This window comes from Jatropha curcas, chromosome 6, assembly GCF_041381405.1.
Source record: "Jatropha curcas cultivar XTBG-Jc1 chromosome 6, XTBG_Jcur_1.0, whole genome shotgun sequence".
NCBI classification, from domain to species: Eukaryota; Viridiplantae; Streptophyta; class Magnoliopsida; order Malpighiales; family Euphorbiaceae; genus Jatropha; species Jatropha curcas.
The window spans coordinates 2,373,031-2,393,699 of NC_143156.1; the positions used below are offsets into that span (position 1 = coordinate 2,373,031).

A 20,669-nucleotide genomic window follows, 5' to 3' on the forward strand; every position below is an offset into this window, starting at 1 on the left:
TCATAATGTTATTCTATGTATTGAAACTCGTATAAATAAATAAACAAAAAGAAAGAGTGATAGACTTGATGGGCTTTTTTTCTTTTTTTTTTTTTTTTTTTTTTTGATAGGCTGATATAGCATCAAAGATCCAAAGAAAATATTTATGTGAGTTGCTGATATAATTGAACCAATTTACAAAATTTGTTTTAAATATCAATTGAAATGAAGCAAACATCTTTTAGAGATCAATCCATACTTCCCTCCAAAACTCCAAACTAGCAAATAATTACAAGCATATATTTTGGATAACTACAAACATGATTCAAGATCTTCCGCCAACTGCAACAAGCCCTTAAGATACAATGCCAACGTACAACTCCAGAAACTTAGAAACCAAAGACTTGAATTAAAAACCGAAGTTTAGTTAATCAAAATCCCAAAGAGAAACACAAGAAACTAGAAATTCCTTTAATCAAAGTCTTGGTCTTGAATTCTTATCCCAAAATTCAGCATTCGCCGACCGTTTCCTTGTCTGGGGCTCTCCATTACCATCCTTATTGGTTTGAATCATTTCTTGTTTTGGTGTCCTATGTTGTTCCCGAGATACAGGATGAACACTACACTTAATCATCGGTTCCCTATTATAACTTGGTTCATAACTCTTACTAATAGCAAAGTGGAACGAGGCCCGAGTGAAATGCTCTTCACAGTCGAAAGATTTGTACCAAAGGAGCACATGTTTTGAATCTAACTTAGGCATCAACAGCATACCTGAAAAAATAAAAGTCATGGATCTTTCCAGATTTATCTTCGAATTCATCAAAACATTTAATGGAACCTTGATCATGAGAATGAAGAAGTTGGGGATCAATAACAGCGCAAAAGCAGAAACCCAAAATATCATCATCCCTCTCCAGCTCGAATGAAAGATGAGATCCACTTGTCTGATATCTCATACTTTGCGGCACTTCCATCCCAAGGATACATATTCTGAACACCTGCCCCATGAAAATAAAATTGGGAAAAATACAGTCAAATTAACACTTAAGTTAGGACTCTCAAAGCTGTTTCAAACTAGAGGGAACATTAGAGAAAGGAACCATACCTCTATGTTTGAATGTGGTGACAATACGATTTCTATAATTTCAATACCTACATTTTCTCCCAATTTGATGCAGTTAATAAAGTTAAGACATACATACAGAAATCCATCTTCATCTTCATGGGAAAAGAATGGACATGATACGAATTCTAAAGAGGTGCAATTTGATGCAGAAAACGAAAATAAGATTGGAATCTCTGGCAAATATCTAAGCCTCAGACAATCATCCAAGCTAAGGATAACTAAGTTAGAAAGTTGTTTGATACTTGCAGGAATGCTTTCGAAACCGTTTCCATCCAAATATAACTCTTTTAATGAAACTAATGATCCAATGCTCTCTGGAATTTCTGATATACCACAATCAACTAGAATAAGTTCCTGTAACAGATTCAGATAGTCAATATTTACCGAAATCAAGGCTAAATTTGATGCCCACTACTTTGTTTCAAATGTGAAGGAACTGATACGAAAGGAAACAACAATTGTTTTACGGGATAAAATGATTGGTTCACTACTGGGAGACGAAAATTTAAAAATAGGCGCACCTCTTTTAGTTTTAGATGACTGGATTATGAGAAGGCTGCAACGGAAGAAAGTTCTTATTGTTCTTGATGACGTTGATGATGCAAACGATTTAGATCTTTTAGCTGGAAACTGTAGTTTGTACCGTAAGGGAAGTAGAATCATTATAACTAGTACAGATAGACAAGTACTTCAAAATGTTTGCCATGAAGAACATATTTATCAGGTTAAGGGATTAAGTAATCAGGAATCTCTTCAACTCTTTAGCTTGCACGCTTTCCATCAAAATGAACCTAAAGACGGATATGTTGAGCTATCCCAGCAGGTGATAAGTTATGCTCAAGGTAATCCATTAGCACTAAAAGTTTTAGGCTCTAGTCTTTATGGGAAGGAGACAGAATATTGGGAGAGCCTGTTGCTCATATTGAAAAGCATCCCGAACAAGAGAATTCAAGATATTCTAAAAGTAAGTTATGAAAGGTTAGATAGTGATGAGCAACGCATATTTCTTAATATTGCATGTTTGTTTCGAGGAAGACATATCAGTGAAGTTGAAAAATTATTAGAAAGTTTTGGTTTCTTTGCGAGAAGTGGAATAAGGGCGAGAAGTGGAATAAGGAGTCTTGTTGATAAATCTCTCATAGACATTTTAGACTTTACAGTATCTATGCATAACTTACTGCAACAAATGAGAAAGGAGATTGTCAATGAGGAAAGCAAACTTTGCTACTTTTTTTTTTTTTTCTTTTTATATTTGAATTTTGCAAGGAGTGTAACTCTCCTGATAGCTATAGTTAAATGTTTTATTTATTTGAGTTTAATTAATTTTGAACTTACCACTCCACAAAATTAAAGTTAGAGATGATTCCAATAGCATTTATTTTTAATATTTTGTGCTGAATTACCCCTTCTTTTTGATACATATGCATAGATATTCATTTCTCATTTGTTGTTTGTTTATCAAGGAACTGAAAAGATTGAGTGCATTTTATTTGTCATGTCTAAGGTTGAATCTATAAGTTCCACAGCTTTCATGAGGATGGCTAATCTTAGATTCCTCTATATGTATGATCATTACAGCTTAGTGAGAAATATCCTTCCCCATGGCCTTGATTTTCTTCCGGAACAACTATGATATTTATCTTGGTATTTTTACCCTTTGAAATCTTTGCCATTGAAGTTTTGCCCAAATAATCTTGTAGAACTTCACTTGCCTAGCAGCCAGCTCAAACAACTGTGGGATGGAGATAATAAGGTACGTTTTTAAAAGTTTAGCTATATTTCCTAAAGTTTAATACTTTTCTATTTGGTGTAAATGAACTTCAAGTGTAACATAATAAGATGGGGTATAATTGAGTTAAATTTTATAAAATTGATTTGATGAGAGTGAAAATTATTATTTCTTTTCCATAACAAATATAAATTAAACATTAAATTTTAATCATTCATATTCTAGCTCTTTCTATTACAGTCTCTTGGAAATTTGAAAGTCGTGGACCTCAGAGGCTCTTATGTACTTGATTAGAGTTTCAGATTCATTTGAAGCCCCCAAACCTTGAGGAATTATATTTGGGATGAAGTGGCATAAAAACATTACCACCTTCTATCAATCAATTAAGCAAATTGCAATATTTATTTTGTAAGGGATGTGAAGGTTTGACGAAATTGCCTCCTTTGTCCGGTTTGAATTGCCTATGGCAACTTTATCTGAATAAGTGTGGTCTATCAGAAATTCCGAAGAGTATTGGGTCATTACTTTCGTTGGAAGAGTTACATTTAGATGGAAACAGTTTTGAAACCATACCTGCAAGCATCAAACAACTTTCTGAGTTGAAAGTACTTGATTTGAGTGATTGCAAGAAGCTAAGAAATTTGCCAGAGCTTCCATGGTTAATGTCTCTTGTTGCATCCAATTGCACCTCCTTAGAATTTATATCATATCCTTTCCTTTCCCTAAAAGATCAAGATGAAGAAGCATTTGTAGAGTATATTTATGTGAAGCATGGTGAATATCTTGATTTTCTTAATTGCATCAAATTGGGGAAAGATGTATGTCTCAAAATTATGGAAACTGCTCTGTCTGGATGTCTAAACAAGAAGGTATGTTTCTTTTCTCTAATGTTACAATTAATGGAAAGGTAGACATAATAAAATCGATGGACTATTTTCTCTTTGATGAACTATTTATTTTCATAATATTTATCAAATTTATTTTCATGTTGCAGAAGTTTAGATTATATATCCCTTGGGTGGAAGTGCTGCCAAGGATGAGATATTGGACAAGTGAATGTCATCTTTCATTCAAGCTGGAGAGGGAAGATATTTTGGGTTTCTGTTTTTGTGCTGTTATTGATCCCCAACTTCTTAATTCTCATAGAAGTTCGATAACATGTCTTGCAAAATCTGGGAAGATCTATGACTTTCATTTTCCAGAGATTGAGCTAATGAGTAAGGAGTTAGATTCAAAACATGTGTTCCTTTTGTACAAAACTCTCAACTGTGAGCGTTTCACTCAGGCTTCATTCCAGTTTGCTATTGAAGACTATGATTACAACACAGCCAAATATGTTCAAGTTAGCTAGGGGATGATTAAGTGTGGTGTTCATCCTATATCTTGGAAACAATATAGGACACGGTTGATTTCGAAACTAGAAATGATTAAAACAAAGAAGGATGGTATCGGGATTCGTGAATAACCAGAGAAGGATGATTGTGGAACACTGAATTTTGGAAGAAGAAATCAAGGCCAAAATTATAATTAGTAAGCCAAAATGGATGTGGCTATGAAACTGAAAATGACATTAGGTAAAGAAATTTCTAATTTTGTGTTTTCTTTTTGGCATTTTGCTTAATTACTTTCATAATTGCTAATTTATTCCTATTTTTTTGTAGTTGTTCATTAGCAATGGATCCTAATGGCTCGTTGCAGATGGTGGAAGATCTTTAATCATGCTGTGTTGGTGCCTAAACGCTTGTAATTATTTACTCTCATCCTTGTGTCTTGATTTTGCTGGTTTGAACTTTTTGTGCGTAATTCATATTAGACCCTCGAGGTGTTTGCTTCCTTTTGAAGTAGACTCTGAAAATTGGTTAAATTATACCAGGAAAATCAAATTCAATTGTGACAGGAAAAAAAAAAAAAAAGAATGAAGAACGGAAAACTAAGAAAGAAAACCAACATAAAACCAATAGAATCAACATAACACCGGTGGCTACCCCTTTTCCATTTTTTTTTATTTTTTTCAAATAATACTCGGATTATATTTCTTGATACAGATTTAAGTTATTGTTATCAAAATATTGAGATTTATTGTTGTCCATATTTTAGGATTTTGTTATCAGATTTAGTTCTGAGTTATTGTTGTCACCGTTATGGTGATTTTGTCTAGGGTATTTTGTTATTTGGATGATTATGCAGAAAGAAGTGTAGATTTTTTTTCTCTAGTAAAAAAAGAAATTTGAAGGTGATCAGATCAGATTTATAGAAAAGCTATGGAATCGAACAATGACCACGATTAGCCACTAAATGGATCAAGCGATCGCTTATAGCACAAGTATTAGGCTCCGTCAACTCGATAAAAAATTTTAAATCAAGATGATATTTTTTTTATTCATTATATAAGTAGTTTAATATAAATTTTTTATACAAAAATATAGAAACATATTGAACTGAACCTCATATCTGTATTCAGTTTCCTCTAAATGAATTTTCTAGTTTGATTTCTTCTAAAAAGAAATGTTGAGTAAATATCGTATGATAATAGTTAAACAGACAGAGTGGAAAAACAAACGAGTTCAGTTGCTAATTGAGTGAGTTTAAAGATTCTAAAACAATGGAGAAATACGTTTTGAAATATAAATCGTTTAAGGTTTTTGTATTGGGATTAAATAATCAAGTAACTCTCTTAAATTATAATAAAATCAAAATTAATTTACATTTCATCTCAAAATTAATGACAGGAAAAGTTACTATTACGTTCTTATATTTGATTAAATACATTAGTCGACCCTTAGTTTTTTTTTGAAAATAAATTATTACATACTCTTAAGTACTACTGTCAATTTTTTATTGTTTAACAGTGAGTTAATGCACTAAAATGCAGTCCAATGAGAGAGAAAATATTTTTATGGCTAAAATACCCTTGAGTGAATTGCTTCTTGACAATGCCACAACGGGCACACCAAAAGTTAAGAGCTAGGCTTAATAGAGAAAATTCAATAAATTAGGGGGCTTAATTAAAATGCCTTTTCAGTACTTATATATGTAAATCTAGTTTTTACTAATTAAGGTGGTTCTACTTCCAGATCAAATAAATGGAAGAGATCAAATAAATGGAAGAAAAAGAGAATCAGTGGGCGTTTTTGTTGAATTTGGGAAGAGTGGGATGGAAGCCGGGCTGATATCTGTAAATTTTAAGCTATCTGCATCTGTATTTATTTAAAATTTTACTATTTATATCCGTTTCAAATTCATTTAAATATTCATTTAAATATTCGTATCTAAATCCGTTTAAATTTTTACTACTCTATATATTCAAAACCGGTTTAAAGCTCCATTACACGGATAAGGAACGTCTCTTAATAAAAATATAAGCGTTTTCCGTTAAAAAGATAAAAAAAAAGTAAGAGAGAACTAAGAAAATTATTTTAAAATGAGAAATGATGCCCTTAAGCTTTCTTTCTCTACACCTTTGTTCATGGTCTTCCTCCTCCCACCACCACAAATTAGCCCAATTTTACTCGATCCACTGCGAGAAGATGGTCCCGCCTTCTTGGGAACTGTGAAGGTTTGGAGGCTTGAAATTATTCCAAGAAAAAATATTTATCAAAAGATAAAGATCTAACAAATGACTTGGTTTGTGCAGATTGTTCCTTCTCATTTTCCTTCACAATGCCAATGAACAAGGACCCATTTACTCCTCCTCAGTCTCTACTATTTGGGAAAGCTATAAGTAGACTTCGCCGCCGTCATATAGTCCGCCCAGTAGCACGCCACAACTCAGGCTTTATAAAACCACAAAACCACTCTCAAATAGACTTCAAATATCTCATTCTATGCTGCTGCTTAGGAGGAAAAAGTTAAAAATAAATGTAACCCACATACTTCTTGAATAGACTTCTATCCAATAGTCAAACCTCATGATTTAAGGCACTCCATAGGGCATACGCAACCCTTCCCAAACACTAATGGGAGACACGTCAGTGGAGCCCAGGCTAAGACGCGTGGGAGAGGCACATGCATGTTGCATATGTGCAATTTAGTCGAAGTTTGTATCTTTTTGTTTCTTTTCTTTTAGTTAAAAAATGTATCTCGTTGTTAAAGGTGAAAAAGATTGTTTGGTATAAACCACAACCACAGCTATCTCTTTGAAAATTCCCAAAAAAGCTATCCTTCTCAAAAACCACAGCTACAGCTACATTCTATCTCTTTGAAAATCGTAGTCGACATCATCAATTGACCATGTCTCTATATAATCCAAAACCAACTACCACTATAACCAAAATTAAAACTTAAAACCAAAATTTAAACGGTTAATTGTTTTAATTGTTTAATAGCGGTTAACTGTTTAAATAGTTCTAAGTGAGTTAAATAGTTCTAAGTGAGTTAACTATTGAGTAGTTTTTAATAAAATATTAAAATTTAAACAAGTTAAATAAATTAACTTTTTTATCTTAACGTCTAAAATTGAATCTAAAATCTAAAATTGAATCTAAAATCTAATTTAAATGTTTTATCTTACACAGTAAAAAATAGTATTTAGTGTTATTATTTAAAAAGTTGTTATAGAACAACAAAAAAGAGAATTCAAATTGGTTGCTATTAAAAAAAAGCATATACTAAAATTAAATTCTAAGCATAAAGAGTTTTTTTTGAGAATAAGCCAATCTCATTGAAAAAATCAAACAAAGAGAGATGGAGTCAGATAAAACTAATTAAAAAATCAATCACAATTCAGCTTCAATTCATATCTCCCACGTTAAAAGCCGTAGAAAGGGAATAACTTTGACAATGATTCTGAAAAACAGGAGCTTTAGAGGGAGGGAGAAAGGAATTTTGGCAGGAATCTGAGGTAATTAAGAGAGATTTAAGAGAAAAAAAGAGAGAAAAGGAAAGGAAAATATGGAATTGGAGAGATTTGAAGGAAAGTAAAGAATCTGTGAAATTTGAATTAAAAAGGGAAACAAACAAACTGTGATTATTAAGAGAAGAAAGAATCTGTAGAACTGTAGCTTTTGTGGATGTGATTATTTTTTGAGAGGGATAATAAAGTGTGGGATGGCTCAATTTTATTCTGGTGAGGTCGCGCTTTCTCTTTTTTTTTTTTTTTTTTTCTTTTTGGGATTTTCCCCCTTGATATAATTATGGCATCATCAGAAAAGAAAAAGATAGTGAAAGCATGTAATTAAAGAAGTAATGTTTCTACTTATTTTGAGAAAATTCTTAACATACTTTCCTTTTCTTGAACATTTCTATATATATATATATAATTGGGTGTCTGAATCAAATTTGTAAATTAACTTTTTATTTATCTCTCAAAATTAGTGTTCTCCCTAATCAAGAAATATTAAAAAAATGATTTTTCTCTCATACATTATCTCTCAATCTACTACTTCCTCCATTCTAAAAAGATAGTTTACTTTTTATTTTCTCATTTTAAGAAAATAGCAATTATTATATGATTAAAGGATAATTTTATTCATATAATTTTCTTATTATGTTCATCTTAAATAATACGCAAGCAATTATTATATTGGAATAATAAATAAGAATTAATCAGCATTTATTGAAAATAAAATAAAGTTTAATAATAGTGTAATGGCCAATTTAAAGATTAACTATAATGCAAAAAATGAGAGTTGACTATATTCTAAGATAAATAAACAAAAAAAGATGTATTATCTTTTTGAGACGAAGGAGTATTAAAGCAGACATTTTTCAAATTTACTATGAGCTTAGGTTAAATTAACCCAGGCTCCAACATAGGATCATCGAAAAAATTCATTTTTTATGTGAAATTCCAGTTGCAATTCCAATTTCAATATATAGATTGTAATAGCTATAAAATATCAAATTTGGATTACAATTGTCATAAAAATTAATTTAATTTTGAATGAGATTGCTATAAAAGATAAAATTTACGGTAGTTTTGCATTTCTTCATGTTAGCTTGCCATATAAATAAAACACTTTAATGAATTTTTTACAATAATGTTTAATAGTTATTTATTATTTTATTTAATTATGAATAAACTAATTTATAAAATTAATAATTCAAAAATTACATTAATAAATTTTATAAAATTTAATAAAAATATAATATTAATTCAAATGAGTTAGCAAATACAAATCAGCCGCTAAAGAATCAAATGCCAAGTAATTATTTGGATGGGACGGGACACGAGACCAACCCATAATCACAGCCACCAAAACCCCTGAAGAATATCATAAAAAGAAATAATATGTTGTAATCATTAAACTAATAATTATTCTTAAATGCGTTTCCAAGGAAATAAAATTTTAAATTTTCTTAATGAATCATTTACAACTGTTTTATGTCCAATACATTTTCACAAATTGGTCTTAATATAGTTAAAGGTCAAATCATTGAATTAAATGAGACTTTTTAATTTCATCTTAAATTCTAAATATTAGTGATGAGTAATAAAAATTTTGATCAACCAATATATGATTAGTCCAAACTAAAGAAATTCAAATGTTAAGAATATACTTTGACTTTTTTAAAGAACAGATGATGTGTCAAATACAATTCTATTAACATACAATTTTTAGAATTTATTTTTTGTGAGTATTTGGCTTTATGTTTTAGTTATTGTAAATTTAAAATAAATAATAAGAATATTAAAAATATAAATAAAAATATAAATATAAATTATGCTTTTACTAAGATATCAGACTTGGTTACAAGGTACGACAATCAAGAGATTTTCCACCAAGCTACATTCCTCATTGATCATTTTCTCAAACTATATATATAACATAAAATCTATGGTTCCACCATTGGATGAGTTGTGAAATTATTATTTTTTCGATAAATAACAAATTTATGTAAAACATGAAATTGTAATAATTTATATTCTTGCTCTTTTTATTACAGCCGTTCAAAAGTTTGAAAGTTGTGTACCTCAGCAACTCTAAGTCCTTGATTAGAATTTCGGACCCATTTCAAGCCCCAAACCTTGAGGAATTATGTTTGTCAAGTTGTAGCAGTTTAATTGAGATTCCTTCATCTCTTAAATATTCAACCAAGCTTGTTCGGCTACACTTAGACTACTGTGAAAGTATTCGCAGTTTGCCAAGCTTTCTTCAGTTAGAAAATCTTGAGATTCTTAATCTTCGAGGTTGCAGTAAACTTGAAGAATGTCCAGAGCTTCCTTGCAATTTAAGGAAATTAAATTTAGATGAAACTGCAATAAAACAATTGCCTTCATCAATTGGACATTGCTCTCAACTTGTTGCATTATCGTTAAGCTGGTGTACAAAGCTTCAAAATCTTCCAGACTGCATTGGCCAGTTAAAATCTCTGAAGGAACTTTACGCAAGTGGGAGTGGCATAAAAACATTACCATCCTCTTTCAATCAATTGAGCCGATTGGAACATTTATATTTTGAGGGATGTAAAGGTTTGACGGTATGGCCTTCTTCGTTGTCCGGATTGAATAGGCTACAGTGGCTTTATCTGGGTAACTGTGGTATATCAGAAATTCCAGAGAGTATTGGATCATTAGTTTCATTGACATTCTTATATTTAGATGGAAACGATTTCGAAAGCCTTCCTGCAAGCATCAAACAACTTTCTTACTTGGACACTCTTAGCTTGGATGATTGCAAGAGGCTTAGATATTTGCCAGAGCTTCCAGGCATAAGTTCACTTTCTGCATCAAATTGCACCTCTTTAGAATTTGTATCGTTTTCGTCCTTTTCCTAAGGCAGAAACAGAAGATGACCTTCTTTGCACCCTTATGCTTAATTTTAGTATCTGCATCAAAATGGGTGATAATGTACGTCTTCAAATTACGGAAGCCCCGTTCTCAGCACAGCAAGGCCGAGACGTACGTTTCTTTTCTCTAATATTAAATTAATAAAGAAGTGCTTATTAAAAAAAAATTGTTAATTAAGATTTTTGATGATAAACATCAATGAAATATTTTCCTAACTTGTGAATTCATAATTAATTTATGCTTTGACAATGGAAGAGAGATAAACATAATAAAATTCAACTATATATCACGAAAAGATTTCAATAGTCATTATGAGCGTTTTTTAAAATTTGTGTATAAATTATCTATTTACTCATTCATCAGCTATTTAAATTCAGCTCTATCGTTAATTAATTATGATATTCTTTAACAAAATATATTTTCATGGAGCAGGACCATAATTTATGTATCCCTTGGGTGGAAGTGGTGCAAAGTATGAAATATCGAACAAGTAGGTCTCATCTTTCAGTTCAATTGAAAAGGCCTGATCGTATATTGGGTTTTTATTTTGCCGCTGTTATAGATTTCCAAGATTTTGATTTGGATTCATATGACATTATAGGTTCTGTGAGCTTCCAAGGTAAATCTGGAAAGATGGATGAGTATGTCCTTAACTTTCGTGGTCAAAGTCTTGGGCCTTCCAAGTTGGATTCAAAATATGTTTTCCTTGGGTATGAATCTTTTGATCATAAATGGAATTTCACTCGAGTCTCATTCCATGTTGATTATGTCTCTGTAAATTATTCCGGAAAAGGTGAAGTCATTAGTGGGAGGATGATCAATTGTGGCATTCATTCTATATATTGGAAAGAATATAGGAAAGCGAAAAGAAGGAATGAAAGAAGGAAAGAATCGGACAAGGATATAGTAGAGGCGGCAAACACTGAATTATGGGAGAAGAATTCAAGACAAAAACTCTGATTAAGGTCAATTAGTATGGCAAATGGAAATTGACAATAGGTAAAGAAGTTTCTAATTTCGTGCGTTACTTTGGGATTTTGGTTGACTTCAGTTTTCAATTCACAGCATCATAGTAGTGGAGAGAATCAGCTATTATTGGCTGTTACTTGGCTATTAGCACTCATAATAGCTAATCTATTTCTAAGTTTCTGCAGTTGTACGTTGGCATTGTATCTTAAGGGCTTGTTGCAGTTGGTGGAAGATCTTTAATCATGTTAGACTTCTACTTCGACCTGCAAGTTCAATTCTCAAAATATGAAATTCAAACTAAAAGAATACAAAGCCAATGACTTGAATTTTTCTTTTTTTTTTCTTTTTTTTTTTTTTTAATTCTAGCAATTCTGGAATATTCTTCATCCACATAATTGATGAAGTCCACCGATATAGTGCTGGTAACATTCTGAAACATTTGCAGCTCTTCAATTAGAGTATCCATTAAATTTCATAGCCCCAATGTTTTTAGTTGCAAGATCTTGGAGCTGTCATCATTCAGGTCATATTATGGTCAGTGAAAAGTAAAATGTTTTAATGAAACATGGACTAAAATTTACACCAATAGTCAAACCTCATGATTTAAGGCACTCCATAACACTAATGGGAGACAAGTCAGTGGAGCCCAGACTAAGACGCGTGGGAGAGGCACATGCATGTTGCATACTGCAATTTAGTCAAAGTTTGTATCTTTTTATTTCTTTTCTTCATAGTTAAAAAATTTATCTCATTGTTAAAGGTGAAAAAGATTGTTTGGTATAAATACTATCTCTTTGAAAATTCCCAAAAAAGCTATCCATTTCAAAAACCACAACCACAGTTACAGCTACATTCTATCTCTTTGAAAATCGTTGTCGCCATCATCAATTGACCATGTCTCTATATAATCCAAAACCAACTACCACTGTTAACCATCGGTATCACCAAAAGTTTAAAACCTAAAAATCAAAACTCTAACCAGCTAATATAAGTCAAAATAAAACCAAATCAAAAAGAAAATTAGAAAAAATTTCTCTCTGCAACATTGTTTTCTTTGTTGTCATTAAACAAAATGTATGTTTCCAATCAAATTAGAGCAATAATTTTCCAAAGCTTCAATATTTGGTATAGCGAAATTAGAATACTATCTTGATGGAGACAGAAAATTGTACGACTTACATAGGAAGGAGTTCTGGGAATATGAGTGTTAATAATGAATCCTCTACTTTCAGTGACTGTAAGACTGACAAATCTAGCAAGTTTCCGACAGCAACCTCTAAAAGCTAACGATTATTTATAGTCTGCGCATCAAAATAACCCTACTAATTTGATTTTCCAGCTCATACTGGATGTTGAGGCCTATTCAATTGATGAGTGAAAGCAACCGACTATAGAAATTTGGCTCCTAGCCAAGAACAAATCAAAGAACCACCCTAAAATCATCAAAGCCTTTGATTTCACCAATATTATCATTGGATCTTCAGCTTTCCTCCCTCTTTCCATGTATAAATACCAAATATTCCCAATAATTTTCTTTTTTGCCAATTAAAATTTTTTTTTCAAAGATAATATTATTGCATTAATCAAGGAAATAAATCCAATAAACAAGAGGGATAGAATTCCTTTTTTATTTTTTTGCCCATTAAAATTATGGGACCGAGAAGTATACATATTAATTATTAATTAAAAGTAAATTTATATAAGAAGTTACCTATTATACAATATATAATTTCAAATGACAGTTTTAATGTGGATAATGGGCAGTGAGTATATTTTGATTATCTAAACATTAACAGTGGATTCTTTATTTTTTAGCAACTAAATAAATAAATTAATAATATAGTATTTTTTATGCTTGAAATATTTCTTGAAATTTTCAAATTATGACCAAGAGTTACATAATTATCTAACTATGATTTTTTTTAAAAAAAATTATTAAATTATGACTGAGGTCAATTTTTCTCGGTATTTAGACTATGACTTTTACACTTGATAAGGAATATAATGGTCTAAGTAGTTACATGAATTTCTCTTAGTTATATTATTCATCTTTTTTTTTTTTTTGGGGGATTCTTCCCCTTGATATAATTATGGCATCATCAGAAAAGAAAAAGATAGTGAAAGCATGTAAATTAAAGAAGTAATGTTTCTACTTATTTTGAGAAAATTCTTAACATACTTTCCATTTCTTGAACACTTATATATATATATATATATATATATATATATATATATATATAATTGGGTGTTTGAACCAAATTTGTAAATTAACTTTTTATTTATCTCTCAAAATTAGTGTTCTCCGTAAAAAAGAAACGTTAAAAAAGTGATTTTTCTCTTATACATTGTCTCTCAATTTATTACTTCTTCCATTCTAAAAAGATAGTTTACTTTTTATTTTCACATTTTAATAAAATAGCAATTATTATGATTAAAGGATAATTTTATTTATATAATTTTTTTATTATGGTCATCTTAAATAATACGCGAGCAATTATTATATTAGAATAATAAGTAAGAATTAATCAGGGTTATTGAAAATAAGATAAAGTTTAATAATGGTGTAATAGACAATTTAAAGATTAACTATAATGTAAAAAATGAGAGTGGACTTGAAACATCCCGAATTTTTATTTTCAAAACTTTCGAATTTTTATTAAATTAAAAATCTCGATTTTCAACTATATGGGCTATAAATACCAAACAATTTCAATTCGAGCCCAAGTTTACGGAGTCGGGCTCAAGCCCAAAGCATATTATTAAATATTTGCCAAGTGGAGAACCTTTAGAAATTTTTTTAAGAGTAAATATGGAGCACTAATTATTAAATTATTAAAAATGTGTATGTATATGTGTGTGATTACTATATATAAATTAATTTTCCTAAAATTCAAATATGATTACTAACTATATTTTTTTATTTTTATTTAGTTAATGGAGGAAATGTTATGAAACCTAATTAAAATAATTAAAATAAATTGAACCGGACCCGAAACTCAAATTGATTTTTCGAAAACCACACGAATAACCTAAAAACCAAGTGAAAAACCAGCAAACCGAACAAAAATCGAGCCGAATCATTGAATTAGACCAAACCGGTTCGGATCGAACCGGAATGGTCTAGAAGCCCCAAGATTTTTTTTTCTTTTTTTTTTTTTTTTTTTTTTTGTCTCTTTTTCTTTCTTTTCCTTCTTTTTTTCTTTTTTTTCCCTTCTTCTTCCTTGCGCCAGCGCCAGCGCGCGACCTCCTCCTCCTCCTCTTCTTTTTCCGACAACCGAAGACCAGCGCTGTGCCTCCTCGCCATCGCCTCCACGCCGCAGCGGATCCCGGCTTCCCTTCTCCTCTCTCTTTCGTCTCTGGCGTACGCAGAAGGTGCAGGAGAGCCGCGACACCCTTCGATCGGAAGATCGCGTCGAGCCTCCTCCTGCCTGATTTTCCGGCGGCGTCGATTCCCTGTTGTCGACGAAGAAGCTTCGGTCTCTTCTTCACTCTCCCCTTCCTGTTCCGGTTGGCACAGCAAACCCAGGAGCTGCTCGCAATAGGTGCAGTCGCGCTGCCTTCCTTTTCGAATTTCCGGCGAGTCGGGTAAATTATTTTCAACCCTTTTCAATACATTTCATGAATTTTGATCTTGAATAGGGAAGTTGATATAGAAATGGAAATTCTTAGCTACTGTTATGAAGATTAACAAAAAAAAAAAAAAAAATTTGAACGCTAATGTTTTCTTAAGAAATTTATGAAACTATAAAAATAAATACAGAAAAAAATGGATACAATTAAATTTGAACAGCAAGCATAGTTCTTTTATATAATACCATAAGATTAGAGTGGTAAGAGAGAAAATAGTCACCCTAAATGCTAGGGTGAAATTTTGCAGAGCGACGATCAACATCAGTTTTAACAGTATGAATAAGAGCAGGAACTGCTGAAACTTCCATTTTATATTTTCTTAAACCTGCTAATTCTGGGTATGGTTGATTATTTTGTGGCAAGTGTGACACTGTGAGCAGGGAGAGTGCCTTTGCTCAGCTTTTTATAGGCTCTAATTGGAGTTAAACATTAAATTAAAAACGTTGTTTTGCACATTCAAAATGTGGTTCCTTTATACCTTTGGTAGTTAATAAAAAAAAAAAAAGTGGTTCCTTTTATGTTGTTATTATCATCAGCTAAATTTTGTGGTGTAAATTTCATTGTGCATTGTATTGGCGCGTTGCCGTTTTTCCTGAACAAAAGCTTCTCCAAACATTACATGATATGGACTCAGGTGCAGGAGTCTCATTTACACATCCAATCAAAAACAATTTTTTTTGCACAAATGAAAACGGATAGAAAACGATAAAACAATATTAAACATTTAGAACTTTTTTTTTTTAAATTGACTTGGTGTATGGATGATCACATACATTAAGTGCATACGAGTCTTATTCTTGACATGGTTGCTTTGAAAGGAGGATGGGAATTAAGCTGATTGATTGCCCGACGGATGGGCTGTGTGTATGATTGAGAAATATATGATAATATTGTGATATCTAAATAGGTGGATAGTTCAATTTTTAGGGGAAGTGCTGCCGAAATTTCAATAGAATCTAGACTAGTTTTAATTAATAACATAATAAGTTTATTTAGATTAATTTTATAACTTAGTACATAATAAATAGAGTGCTCTAATTATTTATTTATTATCATTATTATTCATTTAATTATTTAATTAGATATTTATTTTCGTTATTATTGTTAATTATTTTATTATTGTTGTTCATTGTTAATACTATTTATTTATTTATTTGTATTGATTTTGGATGTCTAATTGTGCATTGTATTACGATGTTCAACTGATCAATATGTCTGCATTTGATTGCAAAGTTTGATTTATTGTGTTGTGATAATGCTATGCTTTGTTTGTGTGGAATTGGGATGAAGTGGGTCACCACGGGTTTGTGAGACCGTTACCGTTATATGGATCCAATTATGATTACCGTTAGCCGGGTAAATGGGAGATCGGCGCCCCCGTGTGCACCTACCGTTACCGTTAACCACGGGTTGGCTTCTCGTCGTTGCGCACCGGACAGTCTAGATTTGATCGCAGCCCGCAGGGTGGTCTCCTGTTGTGAGCGCTTGATAATCTAGATTGGATGGAGACCACCGGGTTGCCTCCTGTTGGTATGAAAAAGAAAAGAGAGGATAGAAAAACAATGAGAGGGCTGGTCAAGTGAGGATTAGACCGGTCGGCCAGTATGGGGGATCGGCTCCCTGGTGCACATGTGAGAGGATGAGCCATGTGGGAGGACGGCTCATCGGGGGTTCGGTGACTCCACTGACCAATTTCCACGTGATGTGATTATATGAGGATGATAATAATTGTGAGTGCTGGTGATATGCCATTTGTGTGACTGGCTGTGTGAGCATATACCTAGTCGGATGACTAGGTTGATATATTTATACAATTGTGTGAATGCGTGTGTTGTGCAATAATTATTATTCATTAATAAACTCACATCTCTTTTGTTTAAATCTTTCTGGAAGTAGCATTTTCTAAATCCCAGCTATAACTCTGCTCTTCACTGTTAAAAAGAAATTCGCTAATTTTCGTATTGATCAATTAAATAGATAAATGTCCGAAGACTTATATGTATACATCCGTCAATGAACTCCGCAGTTATAGAATTTGTATACTTTTAAGTTGTGTATTATTATAGATGGAATAATTCTGTGAGCCCGTATTATAAATATAGCGTATTGTAAGCAGCGAAATTTGTAAATGTTTAAAATTATATTGAGATAGCAAATTTGTAGTGTTTCAGGCTTACTACGGGCTTCGGGGGCCTTAAGCTTACCTGGGCCCTAGTGCCGGTCCGGCCCATGGAAATGGGTCGTGACAGGACTATATTTTGGAACAAACTAAAAAGAAAAGATGTATTATTTTTTTGGGACGGAGGAGTATTAAAGCGGACATTTTCAAATTTGCTATAAACTTAGGTTAAATTAACCCAAGCTCCAACATAGGATCAACGAAAAAATTCATGTTTTATTTGAAATTTCGGTTCCAATTCCAATTTCAATATATAGATTGTAATAGCTATAAAATATAAAATTTGGATTACAATTGTCATAAAAATTAATTTTGAATGAGATTGCTATAAAAGATAAAATTTACGGTATTTTTGCATTTCTTTATTCTAGCATGCCATATAAATAAAACACTTTAATGAATTTTTTACAATAATGTTTAATAGTTATTTATTATTTTATTTAATTATGAACAAACTAATTATATATAATTAATAATTCAAAAATTACATTAATAAATTTTATAAAATTTAATATAAATTCAAATCAGTTAGCAAATACAAATCAGCTCGCCGAAGAATCAAATGCCAAAGTAATTATTTGGATGGGATGGGACACAAGACCGACCAATAATCACAGGCACAGCCACCAAGACCTGAAGATCAGGTGGTCCAGAATACATTAGATTCTTTCTCCTTTTAATTATCGTAAATTGGTAATACCCAGACCCATTGTTCTATTCACTGGGCACAAAAGAAATCTTAGCGCAGAGTGAGGTATGTATATGGGTGAAAGTCATACTAACAGCCAAAATAAATAATGTCAAAAAAAAAAAAAAAAACAACCAAAATAATAAATAGTGACATTAATGAGATTTATCACCAATAATAAATAAAATAATGAATATCTATTTCTTTTTCTGCACAATTTTTTTGTTCTAATATTATTGAATCTGTTATGATGACATTCATTAGAAATTCGTTAAGTTTATTTAAAAATATTAAAGTTTATTCATTAAGTTTTTTTTTTAAACCATCAGTATTCAAACTATTATTAAGAATCGCCTATTTCGATTTAGAATTTAGTTACAGTTATGACTTTTCGCTCCTTCCTGTAGGTGCGTTTAGTGGCAATCGAACTTGAGCGCTCTTTCCGAATATCCAATTTGTATTACCAACTGAATCATAACCCATAGATTGTATGATTATTTTTTTAATCAAATTTTTTGAAGTAAAAAATATATATCAAAGGCTCCATGTAGAGCAAACAATTCTCCGATAATAAGTTTATGAACTTGAAAAAAAAAAAGATAGTTTTTAAAAAATAAATGAAATATATGGATGGGCTTATATACCAAAAATAAAAAAAGTATTTCCATATTCTAAAAAGAATACTCAGTATGGGTATTACACAACATGATTTGGTAGTAATATTTTTAATTATAATTACTAAAATTTTTTTATTATAAATTTAATATTTTATTGTGAAAAAAATAAGAAAGCAAATAATTAATACAGAACAAAAAAAGGTTGAAGGCTCAAATGCAATTAATGAGGACACAGAAGATGATATTTTCTAAGAAAAATAGCAAACAATAATGGAGCGGCATTGATGAGAGTAGATTGCAGTTTGTTGGGATCCTAATGGTCACATGCACTTGCATTTGAGTATGCTAACAATAAAGAGTGAGCAAACGACCCGTTCAATTTAAATCGAACCGAATCGATCCATAAACTTTTTCACCGAACCAGTAGGTTTGGTCTATTTTGATTTTTTATTTTTTGCCATTTCGGTTCAATTTTAAATCCAATCGATGAATTTTTGTGACCGAGTCGATTCAAATAATAAGTTTGCTTCAAATCCAATGAACCAATTAACCAAATCTCTCTTGAACACCAAAACAAACTGAACCAAAATAGGTAGATTCAATTTTCAGTTTGGTTCGATCGGTAATTTTGCACACAACAAGCAATGGGGCTAATGCATTAATTTAATCTCATACTTTCCGCGATTATTCTTATAGCCCTGGAAAATCCAAAATCCATTATAATTATATATTTTTATATTTTAATAACAACTATATATCTCTCATTAAAATAAATTATGAAAATATAGAGCCGTGATTGAATCTGTACTCTAGAGCTTAATAATTTGAGTTTAATAAACTTATAATTACTAAATGCAATTATGTGAATATTATTTATTTATTTATTAGTAGAAGATCAAATGTGATCAAAGTTTTGGGATATCATTCTTTCTTATTTTCAAAAAAAAAAAAAAAGAAAAAAAAAAAAAAAAAAGAAAGAACGTTATCCATGCACTATTTTTTAATGTGGCTTTTTTGTTTTCAGTTGACTGATATATTGTCTCTTTTCCATGGCCATATTTATTATACTCTTACAACCATTTTCTATCAATGGTAATTTATTTTGTCCCCTCTGTGTTTTATTTTATTATTATTTTTTCCGGTAATCAATTAATTAAAATTAAGGTAACAGTAGTCAATTAAAATCTTTGATGCTATATCAGCCTACATAAAAAAAAAAAAAAAAAAAAAAACTATCTACATATTGTGCTAGAAGACAGTTGACAATGCATGCTGAACATATAGAAAGAACTTTTGGATTCGAATCCTACTAAACGCATCTACAGAGAGGGGTGGGGAGCCTTAACTGTAATTAAATCCCAAGCCGGATTAAATAGTCCTTGATAATAAAATCCGGATACCGGTAGTTTATAAATAAAAAAAGCCTATCAAATCTATTATTTTTCTTTCTTTTTATTTATTTATTTATTTATTATGAAGTTTAATAGATTAAAATAATATTACAGAGTATATAATATGATAGCGTTCTTAATTTGCCATAATATAAAAATTTTATAATAACACTGATCAGATCACATTTGATTAATTTTTTTATGAAATTAAATTAATTTTTAAAGATATGCTTAAATTTAAAAATATTATTTTTATAAATATTTCTTTCATAATATAGAATCCAAATATATAATTAACCAAAAATAAGAATCTCAATTCTTTACGATTAAACTAATACAATTGGATGCCATTTAAAAGCTTTCATCATAAACCTATTGTGTATGCTAGTACTGACTTGACACAAGCTTTCTCGTCAAGACACGTGATTAAGATTCGAAGGTAACAATTATATAAATGACAAATGCATAAGTTATCTGAGGTCTTTATTGTAAAATTTTATATATATTAAATACTTTCAATGTGTAGAAATTACTTTTATTAAGCAATTCAACATGTAAAATTATTTATTAAATATTTATCAAATAATTAAAAAAAAACAAAACAATTGTTGAATAATTTGTTTTAAAAG

The 20,669-nt window shown here is 30.8% G+C and overlaps 2 protein-coding genes and 1 long non-coding RNA gene across 3 annotated transcripts; all 3 read left to right on the forward strand.

Annotated features, from left to right (window-relative positions):
• Positions 1-1,583: 1,583 nt before the first annotated feature.
• On the forward strand, positions 1,584-4,581 carry LOC119370213 (disease resistance protein Roq1-like). Its single transcript, XM_089722666.1, has 5 exons — positions 1,584-2,267; positions 2,809-2,861; positions 3,187-3,726; positions 3,774-4,411; positions 4,499-4,581. The coding sequence occupies exons 1-4, from the start codon at positions 1,584-1,586 to the stop codon at positions 4,186-4,188; spliced, it is 1,692 nt and encodes a 563-aa protein (XP_089578792.1). The 3' UTR covers positions 4,189-4,411; positions 4,499-4,581.
• Positions 4,582-9,716: 5,135 nt separating this feature from the next.
• LOC105633398 (TMV resistance protein N-like) lies at positions 9,717-12,193 on the forward strand (the record flags this gene model as incomplete). Its single annotated transcript, XM_037637847.2, has 3 exons — positions 9,717-10,677; positions 10,999-11,056; positions 11,168-12,193. A coding segment is annotated over one exon (837 nt), but the record flags the coding sequence as incomplete, so codon positions are not given.
• A 2,542-nt stretch (positions 12,194-14,735) lies between these two features.
• LOC149495245 (uncharacterized) lies at positions 14,736-17,329 on the forward strand. The gene is made up of 2 exons (XR_016321478.1): positions 14,736-15,120; positions 15,413-17,329. It is a non-coding gene; the product is annotated as an uncharacterized LOC149495245 (long non-coding RNA).
• The last annotated feature ends 3,340 nt before the right edge of the window (positions 17,330-20,669 follow it).